General features: G+C 44.2%; 1 protein-coding gene across 1 annotated transcript; it reads right to left on the reverse strand.

Moving 5' to 3' along the window:
* Positions 1-3970: 3970 nt before the first annotated feature.
* LOC307178306 (zinc finger protein 772-like) lies at positions 3971-12261 on the reverse strand. Its single transcript, XM_079906368.1, has 3 exons — positions 12004-12261; positions 9509-9635; positions 3971-8255 (listed from the first exon to the last, which is right to left on the reverse strand). The coding sequence occupies exons 1-3, from the start codon at positions 12034-12036 to the stop codon at positions 7108-7110; spliced, it is 1308 nt and encodes a 435-aa protein (XP_079762494.1). The 5' UTR covers positions 12037-12261; the 3' UTR covers positions 3971-7107.
* Positions 12262-13150: the final 889 nt, after the last annotated feature.

Below are 13150 nucleotides of genomic sequence, written 5' to 3' on the forward strand. Positions count from 1 at the left end.
GTTTTAACATTTTGCATTCCAACAGTAATGTATGGGAGTTCTGTTTCACAACTTCACTGACTTGGCATTGTTGGTTTGACCATTCAAGTGAGTATGTACTTGTGTCTCATTGTGGTCTTGATTTGTACTTCCCTAGTGATTAATTATGTTGACCATATTTTCACATGCTTATTATTCAAGTGTCTTCTGTGGTGAAATAGGTATTCAAAACTTTTACTTTTTAAAAAATGTTTTCTTATTGTTGTAAATGTTATTTAAAAATTCTGGACACCAGTTATTAATCAGATGTACTTTGGCTTGTACTTTTTTTAAAAATTAATTTATCTATTTTTGGCTGTGTTGGGTCTTTGTTGCGGCAAGCGGGGGCTACTCTTCGTTGAGGTGTGCGGGCTCCGCATTGCGGCTGCTTCTCTTTTTGCAGAGCATGGGCTCCCGGCACACGGGGTTCAGTAGTTGTGGCTCACGGGCTCTAGAGCGCAGGCTCAGTAGTTTTGGTGCATGGGCTTAGTTGTTCCGCGGCATGTGGGATCTTCCCGGACCAGGGTTCGAACCTGTGTCCCCTGCATTGGCAGACAGATTCTTAACCACTGCATCACCAGGGAAGTCCCCTATAGTAATTCTTAAAATTACATTAAAACCTTTCAAATGTGTTGTCCTTTCCAAAATTTGTTTTGGGTATTTTAGGTCTTTTGAATTTCCATATGAATTTTAGAATCATTTTGTCAATTTCTACCAAAATCACTGGGAATTTGATAATTGTGTGAACCTACAGAACAATTATGGGAGAATAAATTAAAATATTAAGTCCTTAGATCCAGAAATGTGGTGTGTCTCAGTAATGTTTTGTAAATTTGCTTAATAGTTTTTGAATATATTTTGTTAAATATATTCCTAAATATTTCATATTTTGATGCTAGAGTAAGGGGTATAGTTTTCCAATTTCCAAACATTTATTGTATACTGACCTTGTATGCTGGCACCTTGACTGATCTATTAGATCTCTTAACTTTTTAAATATATAATTAAGGATGTTCTAAATAGATAAGCATGTCATCTGTGAATAATGACCATTTTGGTTCTTCCTTTACAATTTGTACATTGCTTATTTCCTTTAATTTTCTTATGTCACTGGCACAGATTTCAGTGCAACATTACATAGAAGTTGTGAGAGTGGACATTCCTGCTTATTCCTAATATTAGGGGGAAAGCATTCAGTCTTTCCCCATTAAGCGTAATGTTAGCTTTAGGTTTCTAATGCTGCCGTATATCAGTTTAAAGAAATTGATTCTGACGCCAGTTCTCTGACACCAACTACCCAGAGTTTGTGTCATTCTAGACATCTGTAAGGGTTCAGTCCTCCACCAGAAAGCCCTCACTTCAGACATGTGCTTCAAGTCGTTGGGTCCAACTGCACTTCTGAACAGCTGGCTATAATTTCAGGGGTTCCCATGATCCCCTCAAGTTCGGTAATTTGCTAGAATGACTCACAGAACTCACTAAAAGTGCTATACCTACGATTCCAGTTTTGTTATAAAGAATACAGCTCAGGAATAGCCCATGGAAAGAATGCAGAGAGCAAGGTATGGGAGGGTCCCAGGTGTGAGACTTCCATAACCTCTCTCTCTGGGGAGTCAAGGCATATCACTGTCCTGCACATCAATGTGTTCACCAACCAGGAAACCCCACCAAGCCTTGGTGTCCAGTGTTTCGATTGGAATCTCATTACATAGACACAACTGGTTAGATCATGGCCACATGCCTGAACATCTAGCCCCTCTTCTCTCCCCACAGGTCTTTCTGGCTCAGTTTCAAACGTCTAATCATATGATTGGTTTTTCTGGTAACCAGTCCCCATCCGGAAACGTTCGAGGGGCTTACCAAGAATCACTTCATTAGAACAAGAAAGACTCCTATCACTCCAGGAATTTCAAGATATTTCACGCTCTGTGCCAGGAACCTGGGACACCTTCTAGTTAATATAGATTAAATTAATATATTTTCAATTGTTAAACCAACCTTATATACATGATGTCTCACTAGATTATAATTATTATCAGGAATGTAAAGTTGGCTTTAACAATTGAAAATATACTACACACAGACACACAGACACACACAGACACACACACTTCTCTAAAATTTTGTGAAAGATTTTTTGCATCTATGCTCACACATTGGTCTATAATTTTAATTTCATTACCTAGTTTTGCTCTTAGGGTTAATATTGGCTTCTAAAAATTAGTTGGGAAGTGCCCCCATATGTTATTACTTATTTTTTGGAAGAGTCTGATGGAATCTTAATTATTCATTAAATATTTGGTAGGATTTGTTAGTGAAACCACCTTGGCTTTAAATTTTAAGTGAGAGGGCTTCTTACATTTAAACGTAGATTATCATTACTAGTAATTTGGAAATACTAATTAAATGTCTTTAATGAACAAAGGATTTTTAAGATTATCTATTTCTTCTTGAGGGAACGTGGTCAGTTGGTATCTTTCAATGAATTTTTGTCCCCCACATTTCCATTTATTGGGAAAGAGTCATTTAAAATAGTTACACAGGGGGCTTCCCTGGTGGCGCAGTGGTTGGGAGTCTGCCTGCCGATGCAGGGGACGTGGGTTCGTGCCCCGGTCCAGGAGGATCCCACATGCCACAGAGCGGCTGGGTCCGTGGGCCGTGGCCGCTGGGCCTGTGCGTCCAGGGCCTGTGCTCCACGGTGGGAGAGGCCACAACAGTAAAGGGTCCACGTGCCACAAAAATAATAATAAAAATAAAATAAAATAAAATAATATAAAATAAAATAATCACACAGGGACTTTCCTGGTGGTCCAAGGGTTAAGACTCCACACTTCCAATGCAGGGGGCACGGGTTCAATTCCCGGTCAGGGAACTGAGATTCTGTATGCTGCATGGCGCAGCCAAAAAATAAAATGAAATAAAATAATCACATATTACCCATTATGTTTCAAAGACATCTAGTGCTATTCCTTCTTTCCTTGCTCATATTTGTAAATGTGTGATTTCTCTTTTTTTTTCTGATGTGGTTTGGAGGCATTATCAATTCTACTAATTTATTCAAACTGTCTGCTTTAGGGGGAATTCATAGATTTTCTTGAAAAAAATTTATAACATACATGAAACTGATTCTTAATACACTGGACATCAAGCAAATAACAGTGACCTATGAAAGAGGACAAACGATGTGAGCCACGTGGCTGTCCCAGCTTACTATGAAAAGAAATTCCCAGGCCCTAATACAAAAATGCTGTGTCCAGTCAGACCCCAAAAGTCACCCTGAGTTCAGACAAAATTTAGAATCTGGGCCTGCGAAGGTGTCTGGAATCCAATAGAGCACAGTACAGGAGAGAGAAAACTTCAGAAACATAGAGAGGGTCATCCTCAAGTATGACCTCATGTACATTAGTACATCCTCATGTACTAATCTGTACATGCAGGCAGGAAATAACCAGAGCTGGGTAAAGAAATACCCAAAAGGATTCAATGAAACAATTTCCAAGGCTAATGCAGAGAATGGAATAACACCTGTTCTAACCAGTTTAAATGGGAATCCTTATGAAGCATGAGGTAGAGAATACAGAATGACTGTGTCTCAGTAGGAGGAGAGAAATTAGCCTTAAAATGAATGCTGCAGTAATTCAACCTAAAAATATTTGGAATCAAGATCCCAAAAGATCATATTGCTTCCAAGGAACTTAAACAATACCAAGAATATCTACTGAAATGCAAGTATTTTCAGTACCCAAAAAGGCAAAATTGAGTGTTCAATCAAAACTACACAACGTTAACAGTATCTGACAAGATAGATTTTACAGCAAAGAATATTCCTATAGATAAAGAGCACCCTTTCTTAATGATAAAAGAGGTCTACTCATTAAGTGGACATAACAGTAGGAAATGTTTATTCACCTAATAAAAAGACTTCAAAATATACAAAGCAAAACCTGATAGAACTAAACCTGATAGAGAAATAGGCAAATCCATTTTTATATTCAGAGATGTCAACAACCTTATTCAAATAATTGACAGAATACCACCCCCCACCCACCACCAGTAAGGATATAGAAAACTTAGACATTGTCAACTGTCTTAACCGAGTTGACATTTGTAGAACTCTCCATCAAACAAGAACACAATATACATTTATTTTAAGCTAACATGAAATACAAGATAACCCATATTCTGGGTCATAAAGAAAATATCAATAAATGTAAATAATTCAAGTCATAAAGTATATACTCTGACTGCAATGAATTAGAAATCAATTACCAAAAAGATAAGGAAAATCCCAAATAACACACTTCTAAAAAGAACAATGTGTCAAAGAAGAAATTTAAAAGGAAACCAGAAAAGATTTTAAATGTAATTAAAATGAAAATACAACATATAAAGTTTTGTGGGAGGCAACTAAAGCAGTTGTTACACAGTGACTTTTAGAATTTAGCACCTATGTTAGGAAAAAACCCAAAAGTTTCAAATGAAGGATCTCAGGATCTATGTTAAAAAGTAGGAGAAGAACAGAAATGAAATACAATAAAAGCAAAAGGCAATGGTAAAAGTCAAAATGGGGGGGAAAAAAAGGAACAGGAAAAAACAGAAAAATCAGTGAAATCAAGTGCATTCAGAAGATCAATAAAGCTGATAAACTACTGATGAAGAAAAAAAGAGAAATATAGACATTACCAGTGTCGGGAATAAGAGAGGTGGCATCACTACAGATTCTACACGTACTAAAATAATGAAAGGATAGCTTGAAAAATTTGACTACTTAAATAAACAAACTCTTGGAGAAAGATACAAATCACCAAAGCTCACTGTAGGGGGAAAAAAAAAGATAAATTCTATAAACCTATGTTCACTATGGAAATTAAATTTATAGTTAGAAACCTTCCCACAAAATAGACTCCAGGCCCAAATACTTCACCAGTGAATTTCACCAAACAATTAAGAAAGAAATAATGTCAATTCTTCACAAACTCTTCCAGAAAATTGAAGAGCAGGGGACACTTAACCAACTTATTATGTAAAGCCAGCATTACACTGACAGCAACCAAACTCATGCATTAAAAAGATTAGAGACTAACATCCCTCATGAGCATAGATGCAAAAATCTTAAAAAAAAAAAAAAGAAAACCAGCATATAAAATTCAACAATGCATAAAAGAGTAGTACATTATGACCAAATAGGGTTTACCTCAGAAATGCAAGGTTGGTTTAACTTTTGAAATCAGTCAACATGATTCCTCATTAAAAGACTAAAAAGGTAAAAGAAAGAAAAACAACTATGATTGTGGTCACCAGTATTCAAGAAATGCTCCCACAAATCCCTACCTCTTTGTATTTTCACTGTTGTGAAGTGAGTCCCCTTCCACCCTGAACCAGGATTAGTCTGTGTTACCCACAGAGTAAGTCAGAAACGATGGCACATCACTTCCAGGTGAAGGTTATGAGCCACAGATACTGTGGCTTCATTCCTGTGAGTTCTCTCCTGGGTCACTTGCTTTGGAACTGTTTCTCTAAAGTGGAATACTTTAAGCAAAAGTATGGATGAAAAAGAATGAATTACTGATACACAGAACACTGATAAATCACAACATAATTATGCATAGTTTGAAAAGCCATATATATACTAGTACCTTTTAAATTATTCTATACACACACACATTTAAAATTCTAGGAAATCCAAACAGATCTATAATGACAGAAAGCAAGATGAGTGGTTGCCTGGGAATGGGTGAGGGCGAGAGATATTATAAAAGGAATCAGGAAACTTTGTTTCAAAGGTGAAAACATGTATCGAAATGTATCAAATTATACACTATAAATATGTGCAATTAATTGCAGAAAATGTTTAGATTGCTCAGACTGTAACTGTAGCCGTAAGATTATGAGACACAAATATGAGTCCTGAGAAGTTCCATAAACCCTCATACCAAAGTCACAGTGATAGAAACATTTGTGGGTATGCCTTTAGAAGAGTTATATTCCCTATAGTTGGCTATAGTCTCCCAACTTCCTATTTATCAGATGTCCTTTTAGGGGACAGTGACATCTGCCTACCAAATAATAGATTTCAGGGATGCTGGTAGGTCCCAGGGAATCAAACTCTCCTAAAGAGGGCTGGGGAATATGAAGCATTCCCTGGGAACAAGGGACCCAATTCATGCTGCTCCCAGGCACATCAGAAGTTGTCATGACGAATGCCCATTGCTCAAGAAGACCCTGGTCACACAAATCATCTTGGCATACAGGACACACGATTAGGCCTGCAAAGATTGGTATTCTTTCCTAGGAGGCCTTGAGTAGCAATGCAAATTAGGCTGAAACTAGAATAAGAGCTGTTCTTTCTTCACCATTCTGCAAATACCACTGAGACACAACAGTTGGACCTCTCACACAAGCTGTTCATTCTTTCAGGCTGGCAGAGCCCAATTCTGTTCTCAACTCAACCCACAAAGTGAACAGAATCCCCAGGATTCAACGTAGTTAAAAACTAAGGTATTTGTTGCAAACCCAGAAGAATATGAGTCAGAAAATTCCCAAGTTAGGTGACTTGGGGGCTGGACAAATCCATCACGAGTGCCACATGAGACCAATAAAGTCTGAAAAATGGAAATCTCTGCAAGCAGCCAGCAGAACAAAGCTTACGTTCTTCTGGCCAAAATTGGGTCACATCCACGCTTAACCAGTAGGGGGGCAGGAAGGAGTGAGGATCTTCAATGGGCTCAGGCTACCAATGATTCCCTCCAAGGAAGGGAGGAAGAGCAGAGATCTTGCCCATCAAAGCACTCTGGGGTGACTTACACACAATGTGGCACCCTGCTGTTGCACAGACATATGGATTCTTTCAGAGACACTGGCAGTGATATACTTCTGGCAAGTGTGCAGAGGCCTCTCACAGTGAACAAAGGCATGTTACGAAGTGCAATATTTCTCCAGAAACCTTCCCATATAGCTGGCACACAGAAGCATCTCCTCAGGGTGGGAGTTCAAATGTATGAGACTCATCTTCCAGCTGATGGCTACTCACATAGGCTACTCTCAGAGCTTCTCTCTGGTGTCACCCACTATGGCATATTCCTTGCTATCCTAAGGCCTTTCTCCAGCATGAACTTTCCAATGTCTGATGAGGGAAGCTCTTTGCCTGAAGGCCTTCCCACACTCACTGCACTTATACGGTCTTTCTCCAGTGTGGATTCTATGGTGCTGAACAAGCACATGTTTGTGGCTAAAGGCTTTTCCACACTCACTGCACACATATGGCTTTTCGCCATTGTGAACTCTCTGGTGTGCAATAAGGTCGGAACTTTGGCTGAAGAACTTCCCACATGCAATGCACTCATAAGGCCTTGTCCCAGTATGAACACTCCAGTGCTTAATGAGTCTGTATTTGTGACCAAAGTATTTCCCACATTCGCTGCACTCATAAGGCCTTTCTCCAGTATGGATACTCTCATGCTGAACAAGTGTGGATTTGTGACTGTAGGCTTTCCCACATTCACTGCATTTGTAAGGCCTTGCTCCAGTATGGACTCTCTGGTGTACAATAAGGTTAGAGCTATGGTTAAAAACTTTCCCACATATGCCACACTCGTAAGGCATTTCTCCAGTGTGGATCCTCTGGTGCTGCGCAAGTATGGGTTTGCGGCTGAAGGTTTTCCCACACTCACTGCACTCATAAGGCCTTTCTCCAGTGTGGACTCTCTGGTGCTGAACAAGTGAGTCTTTGCGGCTGAAGGCTTTCCCACATTCATTGCACTTGTAATGCCTTTGTCCACTGTGAAAGGCCTCTGCACACTTGGTGTTACTTTGTGGCTTCCACTTACTAAGAGGAGCATGGTGCTGGAATATGCTTGAGCTAGTTGGGAAGTCCTTACAACCCTCCCCTGTGGTAAAGGGCATGTCCAATGGTTGGACAGAGCAGCTGTTCACAAGAAAGGCCCTACCCTCATCCCTTCTGCAGTGTTTCTCTCCACTGTGCTGCTTCTGGTGGTGAAGGTTTGCACTGAAACAGAGTTGTTTCCCACATGCCACACACATGTATGGTTTTTGCCCAGGGTGTGTTTCCTGGTGCTCAGCCAAGTACAAAACATCTTTCAAGATCGGGCCACATGTCTCACAGGGGTGGGCCTTCTGGGAAGACGGAATCGTCTTAGGAATCGTGACCTGTGACACTCCTTTTACAGAAACGCTCTGCTCAAAAGGTATCTCCTCCTCCTCCATTCCATGCGAACAACCTGAAAGCAGACAAATGCTGGTGAAGGACACATTGACACTGGTGGGAAGGGGCAGTCTCATTACAAATGTGTATCTATCAGAACTAACATGAAGGTCTGCTATCAGACAAGAGGCCAGAGCTCAAGTTGAGTAAAGGGCTGCTATGAAGTAGTTGGCATCTAAAGGTCACAGGATGGAAGTGGCCTTGATGGGAAGAGGACACAAATGTGGGGAACAGCCTAGGAAGAACAGGGTGTCTAATGAAGTCATCCACAAATGGATTTTAGCAAGGCCTTGGCTGCTAGGGTGATGTACAGAAGGGTGTGTTCCCTGAATAGCTACAATCAAATAGACTAGGTGGTATTTAAGAATTATTTGAGGTATGTGCACATTTCATGACACATTAAGCATATAAGCCAGTTTTGGAAAGCAGTGGAGAGGAACAGCTGAGATGTGGGCAGAGGTGGGGAACAGTCAAAGGCTAAAAGTCAGAACATAAAAGATAAGTATGTAAATGGGAAAGTAAAGATAAGAATGAAGTGTGGCCATTGGTCTTGGCACTCAAACAACTGTGGGCACAGAGAGGTTGGGGAATGATTAGAACCCAGCCCGACATCACACCTTTCCCCAGCTCTGACCCACCAGGGCCACCCCCACCCTGAGCCTCTCTGGTCATGGCTGGAGTCATGTTGGCCCACTCAGATAGCCAGGGCTCACTGTCCAGCTCCAGTGGGGCAATCCCATGGAACATGGAAGATGCATATCCTAAGGAAAAGACAGGTAAATGGCCAGCACTGGTCTGGGTGACCCACCCCTCAGAGAAGACAACTAAATACTATAAAAATAACTCTGAAGAAGTGTCTTGCAGGAATAGCCTAGCGGTCCCAACAAGTAGTGACCATACTGGTCCTTGCAATTCCTGACACAGGCAGGCTACTAGAAATGTCAGCAAGAGGAAGGGGGTAGAACCTGGGGCACAGGGATGGCATGGATCTGGACAGATGCACCCAGTAAGGGAGAGAACAAACTGGAGATGATCCACTGGGTGACAGCAGGACGCTTCATGCCTGCATCCATCCATGTAAGCCTTCAAGGCAGCAGGTACTGGGACTGCTCAGAAGTCAGAGGTGCTAGTGCACAAAGCTCACACCTGGCATCCACAGCACCTACCCTAGGGAAAGGGGGAGGGAGGTAATGCCTACGGCTCTGATAGAAGAAACAGGGAAGGGGGAGAGCCCAGTCCAGGACACTGCAGGGGATGTGAGGGCCTTACCCAGTGAGGCCATAAGGGCAAAGTTCTCCAGCATCACTTCGCGGTACAGGAGCCTCTGAGCCTCATCAAGGAGCCCCCACTCCTCCTGGGAGAAGTACACGAACACGTCCTCAAAGTTCACTTTCCCCTGCCACAATGGGGAGAGCCGAGTCTGTGAGTAGTCTCTCTCCTAAGGACCCCCATCTTGCCCCCACAGAGCTCCCTTCAGCATTCCTTCCGACCTAGGTCATCAACTCATTGGAAATACCAGGGCCAGGTGCCACATATGTCTGCTCTCTCCTTAAGGTCCCTTTGATCACGGTGTCCACCCACACCAACAACAGGCAGGTGGGCAGAAAGGTGCCATCTAAGCTCTGGGGCTGGCATGTGGGGCCGCACCGCATCCCCACCCACGTCCTTCCAGCCAGTTCTCCTGGAGTTGGTAAGACCATGCTTACCAGACAACCAAAGTTGGGCTCATCTTTCTCCCATAAGTCCCCAACACCAGGGACCAAGGGCCATCAGTTCATACTCCTTTGCCACATGCACACCAGTCTTTTGGATCACTCTCAATCTCACAACTCTTGGCTCCCCACCCAGTTGTTGGCCTCCACCATCACCTTCCTGGCTCATTAACTGCAATGCCGTTGTGATGTGTAGATTCTCCCTTGTAGACCTAGGTACACACCATCTTCTGCTTTTTGGATGTTCTCCATCCTGAGCCCCTCCACAGGACTTCAGCCCTGTGTCCAGCAGCTCACTTGACACCTCCACTCAGTGTTTTCTGGAACATCTCAGACTCTTCACATGGCCACAAATAAACTCCTGATACCCATGCAGAGTTACTTCTACCGCTAATTTGCCCATCTCAGCTGATGGAGCTTCTACCCTTCTGACTGATAAGGCCTAACATCTTGGGGCTGTCTCTTTCACACATCAGAAAATATGACCCAGTCACTTTTCCCATCTACAGAGCCAGCCCTCTGGGCCATCCTTTACCACTCACCTGGAATACTGAAGCAGTCTCCTCCCCGGTCTCCTTGTCTCTATCCTAATTCCCTCTTCCGTCACCACACACAGTCTGTTCTCCACTTGGCATCCAGAAAGAGGCTGTTAAAACCTGGATCAGATTACCTCCCTCCTCTGCTCCACACCCGCCATGGCTACACCACCCTCAGAACAGAGTTCTCGCTTGTCAGCTGTCCATTTCAGGCCTGACTCCTGCCCACCTGCTCTTGATTGCTACCAGATATGGTGGAGACCTGTAGTTTCTTGAAAACTCCCATCTCAATCTCTCCTTCAAGTATTTGCACACGCTGGTTCCTGTTCCTGGAACAAACTTCCACACCTTATTCCAGTGGTCACCAGAAAACAGGAACCCTTGCATGTAACCCCTGGTCTAGACCCAGAACCCTGGGCTTGGGGTTTCTCCAGGGTCCTCAGACACAAGAGCTGGGAGAGTACAAGTAAAGTGTTCGGGACTTCCCTGGTGGTGCAGTGGTTAAGAATCCGCCTACCAATGCAGGGGACATGGGTCTGAGCCCTGGTCCGGGAAGATCCCACATGCCGCAGAGCAACTAAGCCCACGCACCACAACTACTGAGCCTGGGCTCTAGAGCCCGTGAGCCACAACTACTGAGCCCGTGCGCCACAACTACTGAAGCCCGCATGCCTAGAGCCTGTGCTCTGCAACGAGAAGCCACTGCAGTGAGAAGCCTGCACACCACAACCAAGAGTAGCCCCAGCTCACCGCAACTAGAGAAAGCCCGCGCACAGTAACGAAGACCCAACGCAGCCAAAAATAAATAAATTTATTTTTAAAAAAGTAAAGTGTTCTATGACACCACAATCCTGAAGCCCTCATGGGTGGGGGTGGAATCGATGAGAGCCTGGACATCCTTCCCTCACCTGTATAAAGCCCATAATTACTACTGAGATCAGGGGAACCTGTGGTAAGAGGGAGACTATGAGAGACAAGCAACCATGAAAGAGGCCCAAGGGCTCAGGCCTATCTTCTACTCCTGCCCTGCCACAGACCTCGGGCCGTCTGTCCTCTGAGCCTCAGTCCAGCTGTGTTGCCTTGGACTATGTCTCAACCTTTCTGGGGCCCACTGTCCGCACCCTCACCTCAAGTCTGTACACACCTGGGCAGTCTACGGAATACTTTTGAAACCATCAGATATTGCCTCTCTGTTCAGAATCTTCCGTAGCTCCCATCACCCTGAGAATTGAGGCACAGCTGCTCGGACTCTTGATCTTTTCAGACACCAAAAGCCCTAGATTTCCCAAATGCTCCGGCTGTGTCGCACCTCCAAGCCTCTGCACATGCTGGCCCCTCGCCTGTAACATCTTTCCACATCCCATCATGTTGGCTGTCAGAAATGGGACCCGACCAAGAGAGCCCCCACTGTCTGGACACATGATCCTGAGCTGCAGGGACCTGAGGCGTCCCTCATTCGAGGCTTCAGGATTCAGAGATGGAGGTCGGGGGAACAATCCAGGGGTGCAGCACCCACCTGCGCCGGGTCCGTCAGCAGGGCGGCCGCCATCGGCACCTGAGGATCGGGGAGGGCGAGGGGGAGGGGAGTAACTGGAGAGCGACAGGTGCGAGGTCCCAGGCTCCGGCGGCCGGGTCACCTGAACCGTGCCACTGCCGATCCTCAGGTCCGTCTCTGTTTAGCGCAGACAACGCCTCTCGCGTTTTCCCTGTCCTGTCACCTCGGGTGTGACGCCGCGTTCCGGAGATTGACTCGGTGGACTAATCCGAAAGCAAAGAAAATGTCCGCCCAACAACGGAAAAGGAAGTCCCGCCCCGGCGTCCTCCGTACGAACGGAAACGCCCCTTTACTGGGCCTTCATTGGCCCAGAGTGGCCAGGACTCCTAGGTAATGTAGTTCCCACAGCACCAACGATGGAGTGGGACTTCCGCGCCACCTCCAGGTCAAAGGCGGAGCCACCTAGCTAGCGGAGCCTAGAAATTGCATCGTTTAGTTTGAGGATTAGGCGGAGCGTTGTTTCCTCTTAAAGGAGACGCACCCATATTTCCGGTGAGTGTAGTCTGTAACACATCACAAAAATGTTCAGAAACATATTATTTGGGGCTTCTTTACATAGGGAATGCTCACCAGAAAAATCAAATGCACACACCATATACTAATGTCGCTCAGACCTCCATAGCTGGAAGCTAATAAATAGTATTTGTTATCAAATATACACAGCGTAGCGCGAAGCACTTGGGTTTGTTGTGTGGGCCTCAGCATTTAGAATCAGGAACAAGAGCAGAGCCTACAGACACGGGCACCACGTTAAGTGCAATAGGGATGTGGGACACTGATGAACAGGTGGACAATGCTGGTGTCTCTGGTTACCTCAGAAAATATTTCTCCTGCCTTTATAATCAGTGATTGTGTCTAACCCAGTGAGTAATACTTTTTACAAGAAATGTCACCGAGCCCACGCTCGTTCTGCTCGCCTCACGACAGGCCAATCAATTGGGAGACGAACTTTTGGAGCAAGGGATAACTTTAATCGGAAAGCCAGCAGACCCAGAATAAGGCAGACTGGTATCTCAAAAAAATCCATCATCCCTCAGTCCGGATTCCGGCTCCTTTTATAAAAGAGGGGAAGGGGCCCACTGCGGTGCTGACCAACGGCTGAGGGAGG

Source organism: Stenella coeruleoalba, assembly GCF_951394435.1.
Source record: "Stenella coeruleoalba genome assembly, chromosome: 20".
Taxonomy (NCBI): Eukaryota; Metazoa; Chordata; class Mammalia; order Artiodactyla; family Delphinidae; genus Stenella; species Stenella coeruleoalba.